At 40.5% G+C, this 23,690-nt stretch overlaps 2 protein-coding genes and 1 long non-coding RNA gene across 8 annotated transcripts; 2 read left to right on the forward strand and 1 right to left on the reverse strand.

The window, feature by feature from the left end:
• On the reverse strand, positions 622-7,085 carry LOC8085547 (nuclear poly(A) polymerase 4). 6 transcript variants are annotated; one of them, XM_021460199.1, is made up of 12 exons: positions 6,537-7,085; positions 6,359-6,436; positions 5,578-5,685; positions 4,100-4,162; positions 3,862-4,023; positions 3,284-3,397; positions 3,140-3,202; positions 2,686-3,015; positions 2,440-2,604; positions 1,389-2,288; positions 1,189-1,242; positions 622-1,088 (listed from the first exon to the last, which is right to left on the reverse strand). In XM_021460199.1, exons 1-10 carry the CDS (start codon positions 6,666-6,668, stop codon positions 1,407-1,409), a joined length of 2,097 nt encoding a protein of 698 aa, XP_021315874.1. In that variant the 5' UTR covers positions 6,669-7,085; the 3' UTR covers positions 622-1,088; positions 1,189-1,242; positions 1,389-1,406. The 6 variants fall into 6 exon arrangements, with proteins under 6 accessions (XP_021315874.1, XP_021315873.1, XP_021315875.1 ...); XM_021460198.1 differs by having other exon boundaries at positions 1,180-1,242; XM_021460200.1 differs by having other exon boundaries at positions 1,189-1,277.
• Positions 9,814-13,719, forward strand: LOC8085546 (early nodulin-93). The gene is made up of 4 exons (XM_002453515.2): positions 9,814-10,090; positions 10,722-10,783; positions 11,109-11,184; positions 13,373-13,719. Exons 1-4 carry the CDS (start codon positions 10,027-10,029, stop codon positions 13,462-13,464), a joined length of 294 nt encoding a protein of 97 aa, XP_002453560.1. The 5' UTR covers positions 9,814-10,026; the 3' UTR covers positions 13,465-13,719.
• On the forward strand, positions 18,405-20,632 carry LOC110435108. Its single transcript, XR_002452770.1, has 4 exons — positions 18,405-18,865; positions 19,149-19,185; positions 19,278-19,344; positions 20,344-20,632. It is a non-coding gene; the product is annotated as an uncharacterized LOC110435108 (long non-coding RNA).

Here is a 23,690-nt window from a genome sequence, read left to right on the forward strand (position 1 = left end):
TGTTTGAACAACTTTAAAAAAAACTACATTATTTATAACCAAAATTATAATATTTTAAGGTGAAATTGATTTTTTTTTTGCTATAAATTGATATATTTATATAGGTATTAAATAAATCTACTTGCTTAGGGGGCATGGTCCCTGCTAACTCCCTGGCTCCGCCTCTGATGGGATGATAAAGTCTGCGCCCCCTATTTTGCATTTTCTAACCCCCGCACTCAATAAGTTTCAAAGTCTATATTTTCCAAGAGAGGTGTAGCCATGCAGGAATCACCGCGATATCATCCCATCAAAGGGAGTATTTATTTTTATTACATGAGATGTCGGTATCTTTTGTTTCAATTTTTGTTATTTTAATTACTTTCCATTTCCTTCTAAATTTATAGTTTAATTATGTCTATTCCATGATGTATACATTCGGAATTATACTCTCATTTCCATTTGACTTTATCTTTTTCATTTTACTATGGTTAATTAGTTTTAAAAAAACATGTTTTACTTTTTATTTTTGTGTACCTTGCTCGTAGTAGTGTCACGTATTCATACATGCAGCACGGTCGATTGGTTGTCCACTTGTCTTTGTGGCGTGTTTTCTCGTGACTCGAGTCTCCAACCAATGAATGCGCAGCACAATGAAATTTTATTTGTGAAGAACTCCATCAAACATCACAGCATGATACATAGGACAAAATTTGATGCACTACTTTGAATTTATAGATATCTGCCTATCTGGAATACAAAACACACATGATTTGTGCATTAACCCATTGACAATAACTAGACCATATTAGCCTATAAATTCTTAACCTATAGGACTCTAACTTTTTTTTCCTGCATACTGTGAGACCCTACAAATTCTTAACCTATAGGACTAGCACGACTCTCTACTCTAACCATGCCTAAGCTAGGAGCTTTGGTTCCTTGTGGCGTATGATGGTTCTCAGATGTTGAATCTCATCTTTATCCTTCACAACAGTTCCGATACTTTGGCTGTAATACTTGCACCATCCTTATCTTCACGAGCTCCCACAGGCATGAAACAAGATTTCCATCCAGCAGCAAGCAGTTGATGGCATATGATTTAAGACCTGCCAAAAAGAAATAAGGACCAAAAAACACAACATAAACATAATAGAGCATTTTTTTTATGCTTAAGGAATGAATGAAGGATTCTGATACCAGACATGCCTCGACTCCGATTTCTGGCCTCTCAAGTGCTATGCAACTTCACACCTGCATCACCTTTTGAGACCACTTTGAATCACATGATGTATCCACTTTGTGGATCAGGACAGTAAATCAATGACAAATAGCAAGACAGGCAAAGAGTTCAGATCATATCAAACTAGAATCTTAATTTGACAGGGAGAAAGTATAGGAAGCAAAACCTCAACTGCAACGACGTTTCAATTCACTTCATCCCCACCTATGTCTAAGTGTACCTTCTCGGCAATGGCAAGAACTGAGCTCTCTACAAACTCTGCACAATTGCTGCTTGCCAAGCTTCTGATTTCCTCAAACTTTGTTTCATCCTTCTGAGCCACGCATTCTGAAGATGTGTGCAGTGGCATTCTCTGAATTGTATTAAGTTCAAGATCTGATGTCAAGTTACCGAGCTTGCTGGATTCATCAGCCAAAACAACTGCTCCCACTGCTGCAAAGCTTGTGCCTGATGCTGAGGTATCCTCAGATCCATATGGTGAAGTAGTTAATTGTGCTTGTTCTAAGTTTATATCATCATGTGATGGAGAAGTCTGAGCTCTGCTGCAAACGACACTTGAAACGAATTTGACTGGGCTGTCACAAACGACGTTACTGACACTATTTCCATGAGGTGGGGTTCCCACACCAGGTGGGCTTACTGAAGCCCATTTTACAGATTTGTGAAGTTCCACATGGCCATCTCCATCAGAATCATACTTTCTCTTAAGCTGACTGTCCAGATATGGGCTCAATGTGACATCTCCATCAGACTGCTCTTGTTGGTTTGCATGCATTGTAGGGCAGGGTTTCTTGTATCCTTGCTCAAATACATAAGATGGGACCTGCTCCCTTTGGACATGGGTGACAGCCAGATCCATCCCAGGCATCCACAATGAATACATGCCAATTTCACGCATAAATTCATCTACTGTCCCACGGATATCAAACTGTTGTCCACGTTTTTTCGACCCCTCTTTCCTTGATAAGCCCATGTAGAAGGCACAATGTGCACACTCTATTGTGGGATCTGAATACTCACATGGGTACGGATGGCACTGCAAAATTCCTTTAGTATCCCGATCAATCTGCATTTTAGAAGAACAAATACCATAAGGACATTATATTTTTCAGTAAATACAATACAACCATGCTTTTATGTGCACTCCATATGTCTAACTAAGAAAACTAACAACAGTTGAAGTCATGGTGCACAAAATTAAGAAACTGAAAAGGTACCTTTAAAGTAAGTTGTCTCAAACGAGACTCGATCCATCCCTTCCAAAGACGAAGATCATCATCATTCTCTGCAACTATGTCAACCACTAGAAACTTTCTGTATGCCTCAAAAAAATGGAAAGGCTCAAATAAAGCATTCCAATTGGCCTTATTAAGTTCAATTTCCTGCATAAAAGATAGGCAGTGAGACCATACCAAGAACATTAGCTATCAGCCGTAAATTTACAGGTAGAAATCAATGCATACCTGACAAATTTTGTTGCCAAATTGAAATTGCTCCATTATAACCCTCAGTGTGCTGCTTGAAACATTGTAACTAGAGTTCATGCATGGGTAGGCTGGAGTGATGATGGGCATGAGATGGTTTCTATCACGCGGATTTTTGCGCGGATCCCATATAGAAAAACCAAGATCATTATTCTCAATTGCACATAGCATCACTGGATTTGGCCATTGCCACTGGGTAAAAACTCTGAAGAACCTAGAAACCAGCATACTTGGCACAGCATTAGGGTAGAGTTGGCAGACACGGGCAACCAGCAGAGCCCAGTTGACACCCCCAAGGAAACCAGTAATCTGACAAGGAAAATACTAACATCACTACAGTTCATTTGCGAGGACAAACTTCTTTTTCTTAGTGTTCATTCAGTCCAACTACAAGATGAATTGTGCAAATAATTTATAATAAACTCAGGCATACATTAGAATAAACACCCCTTCTCTTTGCCCAGTACTTCAAGCATCTGAGTGTTGTCCGGAAATTCTGCAAAGCACAAAGTTTGGTATACTAACACAGTGGGACCATACCATACAGGATAAAGTTGAGGCAGTTGTTTCATATAACCTCAACATTTGGAACAAGCCGAAGAATCTGATCCGCCACTCTGCATCCATTAAGACTTCGAACAGTTGCTTCATCAACATCACAAAGCACAGATCCTTGAGAGATATCAAAATCCTGCAGCAGTACAAAAATACAAATAAACAATACATCTGTTCAACAGCAATCTGCATGCATGTATGTTCTTGAGAGAGAGATCCCATGTTAAGTTGAATCAAAATCTCCAATATTGACAAAAATGGGGAAACGACTTCAAGAAGGCAAATTAAACAGTTTAAGGTATATGACTGTTTTGTCCCTCCTGTCATCTTAAAAGGTTAAGGTTAACAAAATAGATGACATTAAGTTAAGAAAACAGGTTCAGGTGATATATATTTTAAGGAAACAGGTTTTAATAAAAAGTCCAAAATCTATCACAACTTCCACCTTTGAAAAGCAGGAACCCATATATAAGATAACTTAAGTGGCTAAAACACTATCTTGTGCAAAAGGTACACTCCTTATGCAGGAAAATTTTCTTTAACAAGTGTAGCCGAACAAGGACACATCAAGACATAGAAGTATTCAATGGAATGACTTACCGCTGGTATCACTGAAAGAGAGAGGCTAGCATACAGAAGGTCAATTGATATCCCACGGAACTTAAATTTCAATACAGGTACATGAGCATCAGGTACAGGTTGCAACTCAGTAACTTCTTCCTTCTCTGCTAATATGCCATGCAACGTGACAAAGAAATCCTCCTGCAGAATATTATTGTTAACATCCATCATATATCCTTATGGAATCCATACAACCAATAGGCACAGGTGAAATCACCTCTCGGTTCACATATGAAGGTCCAACACAAAGGGTATCAATATCAGCTTCAGGTCCATGAACCTAACAAGGTTATAGACAAAATTTATCGACTAAAAGTATTTAATGCAAAAGGATAGTATACTGTCTCAGCACCTTACAAAATCAAGTAAGATGGGACACATAACCTAGGGAAGGATGTTTTTTGTTGCCTTTACATAAAAAATTCGTCAAGTTAAGTGATATCAAGAAGTCTGACTAATCCTAGTCACCATGGGACCCACCAGGCGACTACTCGCGATTAGTCATCAACCAGGGCGACTAGTCGCAATTAGTTGTCAACCAGGGTTGGTCCTGGTCGTCCTATATATCAGGACTATATACCAAATATATACTAATGTATTATATGTTCTAGAGTACAAAACAAGCATGAAGATAACTCTAGGGTGGTGGCTGCAAGTAGGGTTGCAAATTGGGCTGGAAAACATGAGGTCAAGTGCCCTAAGCCATCCCAGATGCAGCCCATGTCCTCAACTGCCCAGCAATTCCATTCTTTTTCTGGTCTTCCACCCCTAGCCATCCGACTAATCGTGACTAGTCGACAATGAATCGGACGGCCAGAAAACTAATCAGCCTAATCGAGTCATAGCCCCAAGTCAAGTACAGGATACCGACTAGGAGTCTAGGACGACTAAATGCTATTAATCGTGATCAGTCGGACGACTTTATAACACTGAAGTTAATTTGCAAAATGCAGCAGCGAACTGGTTACACAATAGCTATAAAATAAGCATCTACAACCTAGAACCCCTTGTCCTGTAAGTTACTGCTTATAAACAGATATACAAGCTCTCATAGTTTTGCAGTATCCAAGTAACAAGAATGAGTTGGTGCTCTTCATCTGAGTTACACACAATAGGTTGAAACCACTCTCAGAACATTCGGTAGTACCATTGCTCTTAAATACAACACTGAATATTATTTGAATGAAGAAAGAAAACTATAAACCCCATCAGCTCTATTGATCTTGTCTATCTACAAAACAAGAATTACAATCTGTCACTTCTTTTAAGTTATCAACCAGCAAGGGGTCAACAAAATACCAGCACTGTATCCAGTACAAAATTACAATCCGTACTAAAATAGTCGACAATAATGTTCCTTCAGATTCCTTTTAACCAACTCTTATATTTATGGCAAATCACAGTAATTGCTTAATGCCACATGCTGCATGCTGGTATGTAAAACTTAATGAAAAGTGGGGTACCAAACTTGAAAGCGCCTACTAGTTCTTAAGTTGCAAGCTCTTCTGCTTATGCAGAACATAAAACTAAGTCTGAGGTTCTGAACCCTGAAGAAAACTAACAGATTTAGGTTATAATCAGCAAGAGGGACTGAATGCTGTTAATAAAACTATAAATACAACGAGTTGTGCTATTTCAACAACTGAATGGCAAGAAAAGTTGTTATACGATAAAAGAACCAAAAGAAGCAGATACCCCCAATCTGTAAGACCCAAAAGTAAAAAGGACTGCATTTGCTTGTTCAACCAATTGATCAGCATATCCTTTCTTACTAGTCAACTGCTTCACCCATTCCTTGACTATCTGTAAATTCAAAAGAAAGTATATGTGCACGTTAATGTATTATGCAACACTTCAAGGCTCAAGCAAAGATAGATTAAGAAATAAGAAAGACAAAAAAAAATAGGTCTATTATTTCTGCAAAGTAGCAATGGAAAATAAAACTATATAGGTACTAAAGAATATACCAGCAATGGACAGATAAATATAGTGGTAACCATTCAACATTCTTTCCTATTCAAAAATTCTGAAACAAAAACCATACAAGTACACCACTCACTTAGCAAAATGCAACAAGGCAGTACACACCATACAAAGCTCAATTAGGAAGTACTACAGTCATCTCAAATTGTAAGTCGGTTTATATTTGTTCCAAGTCAAATTTAACTTTAACCAAGTATAGAAAAATATATTAACATATACTGTATAAAAAAATACACTATCAGAATATATTTAATGGTGTACCTAAATGAATATTGTTTGAGGTTGTAGATGTTTGTGCATTTTTCTATATAAACTAAGTCAAAGCTAGAGAAGTTTGACTTAGGATAAAACTGAAATGACTTACAATTTCGAAACAGGGTGTAGTATGTATCACATGTTTCCCCAACTTCAATCGAGTATGAGATGTCAACTTGTCGGGTAGGGTAAACAAACAACATATAAACGGTGGGTAAAACAGGGAGCTAGGGATTACCTGACCAATCTCGCATAGCACATCTTCCCGCTTGGCAGACTCCTCCTTCCCCTCATAGAGGCCCGCCTCAACCAAGAACTGAAACCAAGTTTTTCAGCAAAACAAAAGGAACGTCATCACAATGGAAGCCAAGTGAAGCCGTTAGGACTGCAAAACACAAACAGAGACAACGAATAACCTTCTCTAGCTCTGCCGTCCTCTGCAGATCCGCCAACGTCGGCCCTGCCAGAGACAACGGCGGGTCCGTGCCGCTGTACCGCTTCGGGGACGACCGCAGCGCCGCCCTGCCCTTGCCAACAGATCCCGCCATTGACACTAGTCAGCCAAGCACCTAAGCCTCCGCGCGCCGCCTAACCCAAGCAGCTAGCAGATCCCTAGACACCAGTAATCCGCGCCTAAGACCCAAAAATTCCCACGAAAAGGACGCTAAATCGAGCCTACCCTGTCACCCAGCCACCCCCGGATTGAAATCGACCGGTCGGCTACAAAAGCAAGCGACGCTGACTGGAATTTGACCTCCTGGCGGGAGACTAGCCTACCAAATTCCGCACGCAGCCGCAGAGTTCCCCGCGATGCGGCGGCAGAGGAGGAACCCTAGCCCCTAGGAATGAACGCGGAGGTGGAGCCGTGGAGGAGTGGATGCAAGTCACATGGATTCGTGGGCGCAGCCAGCGCGGGTGTTTGCGGCGGAGGTTGGGGGGGGGGGGCGCGAGGAGGAGGCGCGGCGTGAGCCCCCCAGCCGTGTGGAAGTGGGAAGATTCGCCGGCGCCCGGCTGCTGTGCGCGAGGGTTCCGCCTGCTGACAGGTGGGCCACGCCTCTGTTTTTTCGAACGTACTGGAAGTTCCTTTCTTGGGCTTTCCAATTTAGAGACACTACTTTATTAGTGAAAAACTTAAAAAGGAATTAAAAGCATTGAAATTTCCTTAAAAAAATTATTAAATTTTCCAATAAAACTGGTTGGAGATGGAAACAAAAATTTGGTGAAACAAATTCCCCTCTGTTGGATTGTTCGAAACATGAATTTCAAATGCTGACCTAGACGACAAGCACGTACGTTAAAGCATGCCTTGTAATAATAATCTTTGTGACGATGGTTGAAACCTTATAAAACATTTTTCCAATAGAGTAGAAAGTTTTTATTAGGATTTTAAAAAAAAGCTCCGGCTCTGGTTGTTTGTTAATATTTTAAAAAGAACTTTGCCCTTGTGAAGCCATTAAGAAGCCGCAGCTCTTTTTAAACAAAGAGCACACAGAATTTTTAGTTTTTATCTGCTTTTAGACTTTTTTCGGTCAAAGATACTCTCAAAGCTATTTTGCTAAACATTTTTACATATTGCTTTAACTTTACTAGCCGTTCACAATGAAAAGCTCAAGTCCAACTAAACATACCTAGGAGTTAAAGTTGGCGCCATTTTAGGAGCTCAAGTCCAACTAAACATACCCTAGGACTGATTGTCTGATAAACTCACAATGAAAAGCATGGTAATAGTCCCACTTATATAGAAGGCAAAGTGCATCTTGATCTCTCACCAAGTGGAGGTGTGGAAGCAATAAAAGGGTAAATACTCTGGGGTAAATTTAAGAATAACGCCATTGCCACCCATAATGATATCTGGCATGCTTGGTTTTGCTTCTTGAAACTTTGACACATGATCGTCACGAGCTTGCATCATTCCAATTTACCTTTTTTATATATATTTTTAGAATATTTTAATATATAATTTGATCATGTGTGATCCATTCTCATCTCCATCAATAGTGATCTATGGCAGCCGCACTCACCGACTCACCTTCTAGAATGCCTCTCCAAGCTTTAGCTTTTTTTGCAGCCGCCATAAAATGGCCTCCTCTTCCTCTTCCTCTGATGCCCCGTAGGTGGCAAACAAGAGCGGGAACCCATTCACTACTTAGATCCGCTAGTTTTTTTTCTAATTTTGTTAAAAGTTCTGGCTTGGATGGGCTTGTTCCTTTTACGTCGCTATTGTTAGGCCTAGGTGTCCTTCGTTTTATCGTCATTCGTGTCAGTGCAGGCCTCAATATCATCGGTTCCAGCTCTGACTTCTGCAAAGGTGTCAATAAAGTAAAGTCACTCACCATCCTTTGCCCCTTTCCACCCCTTGTCGCTACTTGCCTGGCCGCCGATGTCGAGGATTTGGCTAGAACTTTCTCATGGTTCTCGTCCACTACTATTGTTATGCACTTGTCATCGCTCAGATCTACTCATCCTCGACGCCTCAACTCGAGTTGTTATTTTGTCCGTCCTAGCCTCAAATTCAATCACCACCACCACCTACATATCATCTATGTTGAGTAGGTGCACTCCCTTACCAGGTACAAGCCAAGCTTTAGCCTCGTCCACTAGATCTCTATTGACCTCTATCAAGCGCTACCATCGACCATCTTCGGCAATCTTATGTGATAATGATGGTCTTTTTATTAAAGGTGATGGATGATCATTGTTACCTCTACTTATGGTAGCGAGGCCTTTCTGCCCTAGGATCTCATAGCCACTTTAGCTAGCCAGTCCACCATCCAAGCTCTTTGCTAGCCTTGGTGTTGCTGTCGTCATTGAGTCTGTCTTGTTCTTTGAATCTGTATTGTTGGTCTAATCTTCAATATATGCTGTGTTTTATGAAAAAACTACAATCATAGCATCATAGTCCTTTAATCCCAATGGGGAATGGGGTTTAATAGCATTATCGTTCTAGTGAGATTAGGATTGAATTTAAGGAGTGATTTTGAATGTTGAAAAAAAATAACACAAATCAGTGGCAAGAATCAAGGCACTCTCTTCATCTATCAATGTAAAATGTGCCTATTTTCGCAAAAAGAAAATGTAAAGCATGTTTATAATTTGGAAAAAAATCAAAAACTCTGCAGGTTTTGGACATCAAACTATGCAAAAAAGAGTTGTAACAATAAATTGAGCAAGTATTTTCATGATAATGACTTGTAACATAAGTAAAATTTAATGGCATGACATACTTTTCAAGACCTTGTAATGGAAGCTAAAATGCATGACTTAAATTTAGAGGTAAATCTTGCTATACTATAATCATAAAAAAAATTTAAGTTATATCATTTTTCATAAGCTTATGAGGGCACTCACAAATGCAAGACTCTATCACAGAGTCCACATATTATTTATGGTATTTTGCTGATGTGACAACATATTTATTGAAGAAAGAGGTAGAAAAAATAAGACTCCAAGTCTTATTTAGACTCTAAGTCCACATTGTTCGAGATAATAAATAACTTTGGACTCTATGATAGGATGAGCGCTGAGTAGTTCAATCTAGGACATGGGCAGTGTATATAAAGACAAGTTATTTTTTATAGGTACGGCCACACGTTAGCAGACAAATGGTTTTTAATTAAGAAAAAGAAACAAAAAGGTTTATTGGTGGAGCTGGTTTAATATGGTGTCCGAGAATTCTTTTTTGCCTTTTGCCACTATTCATCATAACATAACATGTGGGATGTGGCGGCTAAGGCCTAAGGCTGAGTGGGCCCGAGTCCTCATCAATCACGAGCTGGGCTGTCCAAGTTCGTCGTTCCGTTCCGTGCCCGACCTTCCCCACTCGCCCACCCTCTCGCTCGCTCGCCAGCCATTATCCCCTGCGCTGAACAGTGGAGGAAGCTAGAAGAGTCCAGAGAGAGAGAGAGCATGGCCAGCAGGAGCTTCCTGATCCGGTCCCCCAAGGAGGAGGAGTCCAACGCCGCCGTCAGAGGTAGAATGCGCCCAACTCTCTCCCGCGTGGATTCCCGTTTCCCAACGCATGATATCCAATTTCCCGATCCATTATCGGCACGAAATCGGGGTAGATGATTAGATTTGTTGTGCTTGCGCAAGAGGTTTTGGCAGTGGGGGCCGTGCAAATCTAGAAGCCCCAGCGTGGGCGGGGAGGGTGGTTGGCGTCTGACTCTAGGGATAGTCGCTGGAGCTTTTGGTCTGGTTTCGATCCCCATTCCCCCTTGCGGGGCTACATTTTTCTTCCCCTTTGTCTTGACGGCCTTAAGGTAAGGGGCGTGTTTCAGTGATTACTTTTTTTTTTGAAAGATCCGGTTTAACCGGCTTTGATTAATAATAAGAGGAGAAGCGGAAACATCGGGTTACAAGCGCGAGCAGCGCTCCCCAGCGCAGCCTAGTAGTAGTATGTACATCTGCACTCACATGGTCGTCTCTTGATCAGCAGTTGCTTGTGAATTGAACTATTCAATTTCTCTCTGATATCTTAGCAGACCTGCAGTTGTTTGGGTGGGGGGTAGGGTTATTGGCATTGCGGAATCAGGGACCGAGTTCTGGCTGTGAGTTTTGTTTTGTGTGCTGTGATGTTAATTTCTAGAGTTTTCCTGTTGCAGAGGCTGTACTACTGGGAGCAAAGAACGGTGCGATAGCTGGTACTGTGGTGGCGGTTCCCACGGTGTGTAATTGTTTCACTGTTATTAGTACTATATAGTTTATGTGCACTTCCTCCCAATATATTAATGAACATGCTTAAGATAGGGTAGATCATCATTTGTTTTCTTTAATATGTCATCATTTTGGTACCCTTGCTTTTTTGAGGATTCATTCCATCAGCCTGTTATGTCTCCTCTTATAATTTAGGACGAACACTGAGGTTCTAATGGCTGAAAAAAAACTAGCTACCTTCTGTACCATTCTTTTCCCCTCATGTATAACTGTCATGTGATTTGGATCATTTCTTGCATATGGTTCTGATTTACATGAAATTTTATTTGGCGCAGTTGGTTGGCTGCCGTGTTCTTCCTTGGGCTAAGGCTAATCTCAACTACACTGCACAAGCACTCATCATATCCGCAGGTACCGTTCTGCTTGAAACTAGTTGTTGAGCTAAGGTAGCTGTAATGACTGAAGACAATTGTCATATAGTTGCATCATAATATTGGATTTGTTTATAGGGCCTAAGTAATAGAATTCTGTGAATATTGTAGTGAGTCACTTTGTTACAGTTCCTGTTTTATGGATAATACTTACATTGTCTTACGATAAAATGTAACCATATGAAGGTACATAGATAACCAAATCGAACATGGTGCCTGTTTCTTTGATATGCTGAAAGACACTTTGATGCCTGAATCTGTATCCTGTCAGATCAGGTTTTGAACTTCTCACGATAAGAAATTCGTAAACTCGGTTATTAGATGCTTTTCCCCTATTTATGTTTTGCATTATAACAAATATCTTATTCTCTCCTTTTTAGAACATGAATCAGATGTTCTCATACTTACCTGGCCCCTATTTCAAAAAAAAAACATCCCTAGAGGCCTTGTTTAGTTCCGAGAAGTGAAAAGTTTTCAGTACTGTAGCATTTTCGTTTGTTTGTGACAAATATTATCCAATCATGGACTAACTAGGATCAAAAGATTCGTCTCGTGATTTACAGCTAAATTGTGTAATTAGTTTTTGTTTTCGTCTATATTTAACATTTCATGCATGTGCCACAAGATTCGATGTGACGGGGAATCTTGAAAACTTTTTGGTTTTCAGGGTGAACTAAACAAGGCCAGAGTTTGTTACTTATAAGGATCCCATCCTCTATGATTCATGAGCCCTTTTTTGTTTGTTCAACTTATTAGCAACGTGTCCTTTCAGTTCTCTGTCTATAATTGAAATTTGATCTATTTTGGTTTACAAGTTACTTGAACTAAATTTGGTTTGCATTGCATGCCAAACCTTGAGAAATGACATTTGTCATGCATGAGTGAAGTTTGGCATTATTGATTAGAAGAAAAGCATCTGGCTTCCAGCTTACATTAATGAGATTCTTCAGTGCTTATATCAGAAAAGTAGGACAGCCTTCTTTCTCTGATGTTGTTAGGAGGGAGCACAAGAATAGGAGTTATGGTGATGAATTACTGCCACGTTTGTGTGACTAGTAAGACGTGATGGTGTAGACTGTTGCTCGAAGATTGTGTGTTCCTCTCTTTTCCATAGTTCCCAAGAAATGAGTCGGCTCTGGTGAACTGGTGTGCGAAAAGCATTACTTAGAAACTCTGGTAAAGTTAGGTGAGGCGGCCTGGCGCACTGCGGGCGGAAAACGTTTAAGCGAGATCTTGCCCATTAGCTGATTTAGTTCTCCTTTGTGGTTTCTGAGATGTCTTTCTGGTTGGCCAAACCCTCCTTGGATAGGCTTCTTTTCTAAACTTAAGTACTTTAACTTAAAACAATGGATGTGAAGTGAGGTTTTGTTTCACTTTCTTTCTCAAGTGAGTAGCTTCAAATATCTCGTCAGATTGCTGATTGTATCATATGCCACATAAGACAGAAGTCACGTCACCGGTCCTGCATGATTAAAATGCAAATCAGAGCTTTAGCATAGCATTGACAATCAATAAATGAAATAAGTTGGATTGTTTTTCTGTCTGTATGGAGGTATTGGTTTATAGGGCTGCTTGTATAATGTATTCAAATTATTCTGCTCACGTGAAGTATTTGCACAAGTACAGGCATGTAACCTTGTTTTTTTCCCCTTCTTTCTTTTGTTTTATTCCTCTTAAGTTCTAGTGAGCCTGGATGACCATATATCCCAATGAGGTTAGGCAACTTTCATGTTTTCAGAGTGGACTAATTTAAATTAACAAATTCACTGTTCCAATGGTAGTTTGGTACATGAAGTGTTAATTTTCATGTTTTCAGAGTGGACTATCAAACCCTGCATCACTATCATGGACTATTGATTTTCTGAAATGTTAACAGTTGTACCATATTTTGATATGCTATTGGTAGCACACTAAAGCCTTGTTTGTTTTGTGCTTCTGCATCTCAGAAGCCAACAGCAGAAACAAACAGCCTACTTCTTGTAAAAGCACACCCAGATTTGCATCTGGTTTACCAGGCTTCTGTAATCTGTAGTAGTAAAGGTTGCTTTTGCTTCTCTAGAAATGATGGCGTGCTTTTACTAGAAGCATGCTTCTGGAGACGCCATAGTTCGCAGAAGCCCCAACAAACCATTTAAAACATTCTGAAATTTTACTGGTTTGTTTGACAGCCTGTATCTCTGGCTTCTTCATCACTGCTGACAAAACCATTCTACGGAATGCACGACAAAACACCATTGGGAAGCTTGACAAGTCAACTTGATGCAGAGATGTATCTGAGAAGGTTCTCTGGTTGATAGGGTACCTTTTGCCCCATATGCAGTGTCACCATTTCCCTTTGTGGACAAGCAAATTTTCGGTGTTTAGCTACTCAAGCCAAAGGTTGTGTTGTAAAGACATGCTACCTGATGGACCCAACTATTGTATCCAGTTTACTCCCAATTTGAATCAGAATAAAAGATGGTGCTATGGGTTGCATATGCTTGTGTAGTCATGGCTCAGACCCTTGTTTTGAACATTCAACGTTTCAATAACCTTGACCTGGAACTTGTGATGCCAAAGAACGGGGAGTAGTGATGTGTTTTTCTTTCTCATTACCAAATACAGACTAGACAGCAGGTTCATGTTGGATAAGGTATGACCGTATGAGTTAAAGGTAGCGTAGAGCAAGGTGAGGCAAGATATGGATAATATCCACTTGTTAACTTTCAACTTGTCTGTCTATGAGCATTATTGTCTCGTACTGTAGGAAGTATCTAATTTCAGATCAGATGTCATTAGTTTGTTTAATTTCAATAAAAAAATAATCAAAATGATGGTCTTTGCCGGGTTTCAGAGCATCGAGCATTTCAGAGCATCGAGCATCATACTTTCACTATCGGGTAGAGGCTTACCAGCAAATTACTCTCATCCTATCATCGCAGAGTGTAGCTTTGATCTGATAGTGATATCTTTCTATCATTGCCGGGTCTAGAAACTAGTAGTGATAGAGAAGCCCATTATTGCTGATTACCCTCTCCTGGGTCTGGTTTTGATAGTGATGCTAGCCGGTTTGGGCTCGGCAGTTCGGCAGTGATCCACGGACTGAGCTAGCGCATGATCCTTACAGTTGGCCAATCGCTATAATGAAGAAGTCAGCCTAGCCGTTGTGGCGTTGTCCATGGTGTAGTGAGTCGTGGTGACGAGAACGAAGATGAAAAATCTAAGAATGCCGTTTGTCAAGCCTAGCTTATGCATTGCTTTCTAGCTAAGCGGGTGAACCATTTCTTATAAGTTAGAACACATGAAAAAAATACAAAAAAAAAACAGGAAATCGCTACAAAGATTTTGGGCCTGCGTGGATGCTCTGTCCAACCTTACTGGGTAAGAATATTTGTTTTGTAGCACCTTCAGAAAGTAGCTTTTTGCTGGGCGAGATTGCTTGTCTGAGCAAGAAAAAGATTGCTAATCCGTGTGAGCCAAATTGGCTCTCTGGCCTGGGCAAGGATAGCCCAAGAATCGGGCCTTGTTTAGTTCACCCTGAAAACCAAAAAATTTTCAAAATTTCTCGTCACATCGAATCTTGTGGCACATGCATGAAACATTAAATATAGACGAAAACAAAAACTAATTACACAGTTTAGCTGTAAATCACGAGACGAATCTTTTGATCCTAGTTAGTCCATGATTGGATAATATTTGTCACAAACAAACGAAAGTGGTACAGTACCGAAAACTTTTCACTTTTCGGAACTAAACAAAGCCTCGATGGGAGAGCATCAGGGTTGATTAAAGACTACTCCTGTTTGCTCACACCACAAAATTCGAAGCATTGGTGGCTCATTTGTGCACTGACACGCGTCGCTACATGTTTTGTAAAAAGCCCCTCTACATTTTAGAAATCAACCCGCGGTCCAACTCATCTGCACCCTGCCCTTCCCGCACACGGCCGCACCGTGGCACCGCTCGGCCCGCACCTAGCACCCGCGCGACAGCAGAAACCCTAGCCGCCGAGGGCGGTGTGCGGCCATGGCGACGCCGTAGTGGGGAGCGACGATGCTCTCGTGGTCAGAGCAATAACCCTTGATTTCCCAAGGCAATGACGAGAGCTGAAGGTACGAGCAAGTGAAGGGTCGAGATGGCGGACTAGAGGGGGGTGAATAGTCCTTTCTAAAAACTTATCGCACCGGCTAACCGAAACAAATGCGGAATTAAAACTATCGGTCTAGCCAAGACTACACCCCTCTATCTAAGTTCTCTAGCACCTTGAAAAGATCCTAAACAAGCAAGCAAGGTGCTACCTTAGCAAGAGCTCACCTAACCAATTCTAGGAGCAAGGTCACACAAACCTATGCAACTAGTACTTTGCAAACCGAGGGAGCTCCTACACAAACTAGTGAGGCAAAGCGCACAAAGCCTAAGCTCACTAGCAAGCTCAATAACAAGGCAACTAATGCCAAATTAGAGAGCGCAACTTACTTAGCTACACAAACTAAGCAATGTGACTAACAAGGTTACACAAACCAAATTAGTCACGCAAGGGAACTACTTCTAGCTACACAAGCAAGAAGGCAACTAGCAAGCTACACAAGCTAACTAATTACAAGAGCAACTACACAAGCACAAGTATATGAACGTAAGAACGAGCTTGTGTTAGGGACTTGCAAACCAACGGGAAGAACAATGTTGACACGATGATTTTCTTCCGAGGTTCACTTGGTTGCCACCAAGCTACGTCCCCGTTGAGACAAGCTCCAAGGTTGCCGCCGGTCCTCTTGCTAGTGGTGACCCGCAAGTCACACTCTCCCACGTGGAGTGCTTACCACAAGCTCTAGCACTTGACCCGGCCAGACCACTTGTCGCTCTTCACGTCTCGCTCAACTAGAGTTGCTCTTCGCGATCCCCGCGGGGTGAGCACCGTACCCCTCACAATCTCTTCTCCGAAGCACCGCACAATCTCCTTGCGTGCTTCGACGGAGTCACAAGCCACCAAGCCGTCTAGGAGGTGGCAACCTCTAAGAGTAACAAGCACCACCGGCTTGCAACACGAACACCTAGTGCCACTCGATGCAATCTCTCAATGCAACGCACTAGAATCACTCACTCGCTATTGATTCGCACTCTTGCAAGCACAAGTGAGTTAGAGGCCTTCCTAGCACTCCCCAAGCATGGACACTAAGTCCCAAGGGTGCTCAGCACTGGCCAAGGCCGGCCACCACTTCTATTTATAGCCCCAAGGGCTAAATTAGCCGTTGCCCCTTCACTGGGCAAAACACGAGGGCACCGGACGCTCACAGGGAGCCACCGGACGCTCAACTCCCAGCGTCCGGTGCTCAGGCGTCGGCCACGTGTCACTAGCCGTTTGAAAACGACCGTTGCCGCCAACGGCTACCACGCGCTCGCGCCAGACACAGCACCACCGGTCGATAGGCACCGGACGGTCCGGTGCTCACCGGACTCGTGCGCAGAGAGGGTTGCAAAAACCCCTCACACCGGACGCTGAGCACCGGACTCACTCCGGTGCGTCCGGTGCACTCTGCTGCACCCGACAGCACACCGGACGCTAAAGGCCCGCGTCCCGTGCCTCCGCGCTGAGCGTCCGGTGAGTGTTTCCAACTGAGAAACACTCCCGCGACTTCTCTAAAAAAATCCCACTGGCGCAATAGAAAATATGCACTTAATTTTCTCAAAAAGGAACCCATCCTCTCTTAACCCTTCAAACTTCAACTCCCTTCTCAAAGTGTGCCAACACCACAATGTGTAAACCAACATGTGCACGTGTGTTAGCATTTTCACAAACATTTTCCCAAAGGAGTTAGTCTCTCAAACTTGCCACGCCACTCGATCCTAACACGTATGCAAAGTTAGATCGCTCAAGTGGCACTAGATGACCGATATGCAAACAAGTTTGCCCCTCTTGATAGTACGGCCATCTATCCTAAATCCGGTCATAAACTTCTCTACACACCTATGACCGGTGAAATGGAAATGCCCTAGGTTATACCTTTGCCTTGCGCTTTCCATTCCATCTCCTCCAATGTTGATGCAACACACCAACCAATCACCAAATGATATGATCCACTACATATCATCACATGACCGTATTGGTTCATCGATCTTGACCTCGCTTGCTCTTCACCGTTGCCTCGGTCCATCGGCGCCAAGTCTTGCTCAAGCTTCACCGTCACACGCGGTCCCTCGCTTCAAAGCCTCCGACTTGCCCTTCACTCTTGCAACCAGTCCATCGAGCCAAGCCTCATCTTGATCTTCTCCACCTTGGTCACATGACTCCATGTCATGTCTCATATGCAATGAGCTCCTCCATCATCATATAATCACCTGTGGACTAATCTCCTGTGTATCTCACATAAACACTATTAGTCCACCTAAGTTGTCACTCAATTACCAAAACCAAACAAGGACCTTTCAGCAAGCAACTTCTCCTTTCTCTTCTTGTGCCTTATCTCTACCTCCTCTCTGAGATCTATTCACTGGAGCTGAGCTTGGTCTCTCTCCCTCTCAGATCTAGCCACGAGCTCCTCAGCGGGCATGAGCATACGCCCAGACGGAGCTTCTAGGTGGCCGGTGGTGCACAAGGCCTCCATATCAAGTAGCGCAGCATGAATCCCAGCACCATCCACCTCCAAGAGGCCCCAAGAGCGCATCCTGCAGAGGAGCTCCCACATCTGGAGGCCCCAAGAGCGCATCTGGATCCCTTCTTATTCCCTTTGGGAAAATCTCGGGCGGCCTCGGCATGACGGCGTGCCTCACCCCTCTCTACTAGCTTCTCTTGGCAGTTGGCACTGGTTTCGATCCTCCAGGTGAGTCGTTCCTTCCCTGTTTTCTACCCCGATCTGCTCCTCATTGCAAACCCTGACCTCTTCTTCTTCTCTCTGTTCCTCAATTCTACACACAACAGACTCTGACAGTCCCAACCGTAAGACACTCCATCTTAATTATTCCGTGTGATTGCCCGTGGCTTGTGTTGATCTTGGTTGGAGGGTTGGCTTCTTGTGTGTGATCTCCTCCTTTGCGTAGACTGTAGTTGGACTCTCGTGATTTAGGTTTCTCTGTTCTTGCAGCAATCGCATTACCTTTGTGTTATCCATTGAACACTTTTTTTCTAGAAGCCTGGTGATGGAGTTTATGTAGTGCGAAGAATCAGATTTGTGACCCCAAAAATTAGTTCAAGATATATTAGCAGGACTGTTGTAAGGAGACAAAATAAAGGAAAACTAGCAGCTTTAAGCTTCAACTGACACTTAAGCCTAACTAAAAAAATAGATCCGTATAATAGTGGAATGATGCTCAGATATGGGAACTTGTGAGGTTCTTTTCTTTCTAGCATTTTTCTTACCACAATAGTGATAACTCTCTTTACAAGCCTTCTCCATATATTTGTGGAGCTACTTGCTTTTCACATACCCATTTTAATAGCTTTAGTTATTCCTTTGGGTAATTTGTAGACAAATTAACTGTGCCTAGCCCTAGCCTGAACTTACCTATTCATTATATATATGTTTATTTATGTATTACTGTTCTTCTATTGTTGTGCTGTTTTGTAGAGGTTGGAGTTGTTGCTACTGTATGTGCATCTACAGCACTGCAAGTTTAAGTTTGTCATCCCTATTGACAACTGAACCTGCACTTTCCTAAAATTTCATAGAATTTCTGCTGGCCCTTAGGTATTCCAGTTTTCCTTTTCCATGTTTTATCAATACCTTTGAATTCAAACCTTTCATCATGAAAGTTGGGATCATTTCAAAGCATGTCCATCTAAGTCATTAGTAAGAAATGGGTATGCAGTTTGCTCCAAGAAAATCTACCATGTAGGCATTGATGTTATATGTCGATGAGCTATTCTTTCCTTGCATAGTGCACCTTTTATCCAGTGATGTATAATTATAATTTACAATACCAATGTGGCCAACAAGTTACATACTTACCTTCCTCACTCATGGTTGATAGGTCGCTGCAAGGTTGATAGCAGAAGATCATTATCAAGGTTAGGCACACAAATGGTATCACTTGTCTGATGTCCGTGTGCTCTACTGCTATTTAAATTCTTACAGTAAGTAAAGATCTTGTCTATTGCAGGTCTCTCCATTAATGACTTTGATGTTCTATCAGATTTTAACCTCAGATATTCTGATAAAGCATATAGGTGAGAGTAGCATCTTATACTTTTATGTGTTGTTAGATGTTCTGATTTGAAAATCTCATTGAGATGTCTAAATTTACTTCTCCAGTTGCTTGCGGATCTTGCTCATATAAGATGTACGAGTTTATCTCTGGCTCTTGTTAGATGGTAGCAAGCAGCTGGCAACTTGTTTTTTTTTTGCTTGCATTACAGTAAGCAGGTTGCTTTAGATCACCACACTACAAATGCTCCTTATAGCAACGTACTATTCAGAATAGAAATAAAATGTGTTGCGCCATCTATTCCACAGCCACTATTTCTCAAGGTTCAATGGTCCATAAAAAAATACTTATAGGCAAACATTTTAGTACAATGATCTTTTTACGATGATACCTTGGCCGATACAGATCTGTCAATTCTATCCTGCTTCACATGTCTGGGTAATCTATTTATTCATGGGCACATGCTGGCCTTGTTTACTTCCAAAATTTTTTGCAAAATAGGAATAGTAGCACTTTCGTTTGTATTTGACAAACATTATCCAATTATAGACTAACTAGGCTCAAAAGATTCGTCTCGTCAATTCCGACCAAACTGTGTAATTAGTTTTATTTTCATCTATATTTAATACTCCATGCATACGTCTAAAGATTTGATGTGACGGGGAATCTGAAAAATTTTGTAAAATTTTTGAGAAAGTAAACAAGGCCTCAGCTTGACATGTCTGAGAAATGCTCACTCACATATGTTAATTTCATGTGCTGCTAAACTAGGATCTTTGCTTAGTATTTATAATTTATTTTAGGGCTGTTAGCAGTGGGTTAAAGTATCTCTAGCTTGCAATTTCTTATTTGCAGAAGACTTTTCGTAATGTGCAGGGAAATTTTTTAGGTGTCAGTTGAGTGTGTGTATGCATCCAATTGCTTAGTGTTTTAGTGACTTGTTCTGATTATTATTTTATAGTAAAACATATATATATATATATATATATATATATATATATATATATATATCAATTTTTAGGTTGTGGAGATGATGAATTCTTGCATGGCTCAAAGGACAAAGATGAAAAGTGAAGAAGAAAATAATAAGATTCTGCTGAATGAGACTTGAGAGAGAAGATTGCAAAATTGCACGTGTTTATTCAACAATCCTTATGTATTGTCCACTTGTTGTTTATATGGTTACAACTTAGTTGGCTGTAATTATGAAGTATGTATGGACATATAGTACAACTATTGGTTAGTGTTCATATTGCCATTTGTTATTGTATTGCTTATACATGATTATTAAAGTTACTTTGTTCTTGAAATCACGGTAGGGCACCCGAAGGGCGCCTGATGTTCTAGTGTGCTTCGAGACTGAACAGGTTTCCTGAGCTAACTAGCTACCTACCAGCATCATGGCCCATGGGGCATAGAAACTGTTATTCCATTGGTAGTAGTAGGTGTATTAAAAGTACTCACTCCGTATAGAATTTACAAGTCATTTAGGATATAGTCTTCAAAACATAATTCTAATCTCTTATTTTTATAAAAATATTTAGAAAAAATAATAATATGTGTATACTTTTATAAAAGTATTTTTCAAGACAAATCTATTTATATAATTTTTACATTTGCAACCTCAATAATTTTAAAGTTATTGATGATTTATATTCTTAATATTTGTTTCAAACCTTGTTCAAAACAATTTCAAAATCTTAAACGGATGGAGTATGTGTTTTCCTGCTGCTCTTGTAAAAGCATCGAACAAGCTTGCTTTCCTCCAAAAACAGCCGAACATCTTCACTGAAGCTTGCCTAACCTTTGCTCGGCTAGACTAGGTTAGCCTTGCTCCGCTATCCATACTTGGCAAAAGAACCAACCAAGCAGACCCAATAATTTGCAAATAGAATAAAATTAACTAAGAGATCATTTGGAAAATCATAACCGAATTAGAATGAAACTTACATCATGCTAATTATATATTGTTTGTAATGCTTTTCCCTATATCCATTGTAACGTATGAGTAAATTCAAAAAAGAAGGATGACTAGAGAAAAATGCTGCTAGCTTTGCCTAAATAGTAGAAGGGATCGAATTAACTACTACTAAGAAATCATTTGAAAACTCGTAACCTAATTAGCATGAAATTAAGTTACATAGGTGCAGTTTCTGTTGAATTGAATACCATCTAGCTATATGCATTGTTTGTAACGTTTTTTTCCCTTTATATATTGTGACGAGCTGAACATTCCGATCCGCACAATCTCCCAAGGGCACGAAGCACTTCCTTCAAGCATGGAGAAGCACACCAAGCAAATGGCTGCCATCATGCTATTATCACTGCTGCTTCTTGGATGCTTTGCAATTCACGCGCAATGTAAGTGAAATATGTGTGAAAAGATTATATATAGAGGGAAGTTCCTTATACAAGTGCTATTCTATACTCTAGGTGTAGAATACTATTCTACACCAAACTATTGTACTGAACAAAATCTAGTATTGTTCAGTACTTGTGTTTTAGTATTTTTTAGTATTTCATGGTCCTAGGTGTAGTCATGAATGATACTGAACGTTGTTCAGTACTGCTCAGTATTTTTTCTGCTCAATTTTGACCTGCGGTGTAGAATAATATTCTAAAATAGCGCTACCGTATATATATATATATATATATATATATATATATATATATATATATATATATATATATATATATATATATATATATATATATATATATATATATATATCAATATATTTCTACCACGTGGGACCAGGAAAACATGTTTGTAAGGGGAGAACATGGACTAGAAAAACATGTGAGTTAAGGTCATGGATGGTTACACTTGACGCGCAGCGCGGCGAAGAAAAGAGTTGGAGTCGTCGTGCGCGGTGATATAGTCAAACTAGGTATACCTACAATGTCCAAGTTCTACTTTTTCATAGGTTTGGTATAATTATATAAGGAGAATAACTCTCTAGCTCTAGTGTAACCATTCATGACCTTTATCATTTTTAAGCCCGTGAGTGGAGGTGAAGTGTGCAATGTTAATTAGTACCGTACCGTTATTTTGATGTAAACCTAACATGTCCATTGGAATTGAAACCTCACATAGGAGTATTATGTGGACTAAGGACACTCACAATGCAAGACTCTATCACAGAGTCTAAGACAATTAATTACATATTATTTATGATATTTTGCTGATGTGGCACCATATTTATTGAAGAAAAAGGTAGAAAAAATAAGACTCCAAGTCTTATTTAGACTCTAAGTTCCCATTGTTTAAGGTAATAAATAACTTTAGACTCTATGATAAACCTAACATGTACGATTGTCTATACATAGGCGCGGTTCACAAATGTTGAAAAATATTCGTCGATCCAGTACCCACATGAGACGGAAGCCTACCGCTCGAAACAATTCAACATCGATTTTTTTTTTAAAAAATCAACATCACATAAAAGGTATCAAATAAAAAACATCACACAAAAGAGAAGGCCCACTAAGCGAGTAGCGACCACGACCACGCCGGCCATCTTCTCTACGTATTTTCTACTAGTACCAGGCTTCGAGGTTGAGCAGCAGCTGGCGGTGGGGCGCGCGATTACTACGAGTCAAACACAAATGTTTCTAGTGTTTAGTTGCATTGAAGCATCATCATCGTCCTTGGATTGACCATATTTACATAATTACATAGAAAAATATCAACACTCACTGCCACACCATGGATAAACACTGCCAGTTAAGCCTTGTTTACTTGCAAAATGTGAATAGTATCAATTTCGTTTGTATTTGATAAATATTGTCAAATCATAGATTAACTAGGCTCAAAACATTCGTCTCGTCAAATTCAACCAAACTGTGTAATTAGTTTTTATTTTCGTCTATATTTAATACTTCATGCATACGTCTAAAGATTCGATGTGACGGAAAATCTGAAAAATTTTGCAAAACTTTTTAGGAACTAAACAACGCCTTAGAGCAAGTATATAGCAGGCTACAAGCTGGCTAAATGCTAAGATAGAAGAGAGGAGAAGAGAGAGAGTAGAGACTGGTTGTAAGCTTATAGCCGGTTTGGACACAATAACCAATAAAATTTGTGAAAAAGACAAGTGAGTCATGTATTAATAGTGATAAGTTAATCACTATATAAAGTGGGCTGCAAGAATGCTACAAAGAAGAGAGAAGAAATGAGTTTCATCTAGATAAAACTCTCTTGACATGATTACCAACTCTCTGAGTCTTTAAATTAAATGCATATGAAAATCATGGAATGAAACTCTCCATTGAGAGTGAATGTTTCATCCAAGTTTCATTTCATTTCACATGACATGGCAGTCTTGGAAACAACGCTATGAAACTCTCCACTGATGTAACACCCTA

The sequence above is a fragment of the Sorghum bicolor genome, chromosome 4, assembly GCF_000003195.3.
Source record: "Sorghum bicolor cultivar BTx623 chromosome 4, Sorghum_bicolor_NCBIv3, whole genome shotgun sequence".
Taxonomy (NCBI): domain Eukaryota; kingdom Viridiplantae; phylum Streptophyta; class Magnoliopsida; order Poales; family Poaceae; genus Sorghum; species Sorghum bicolor.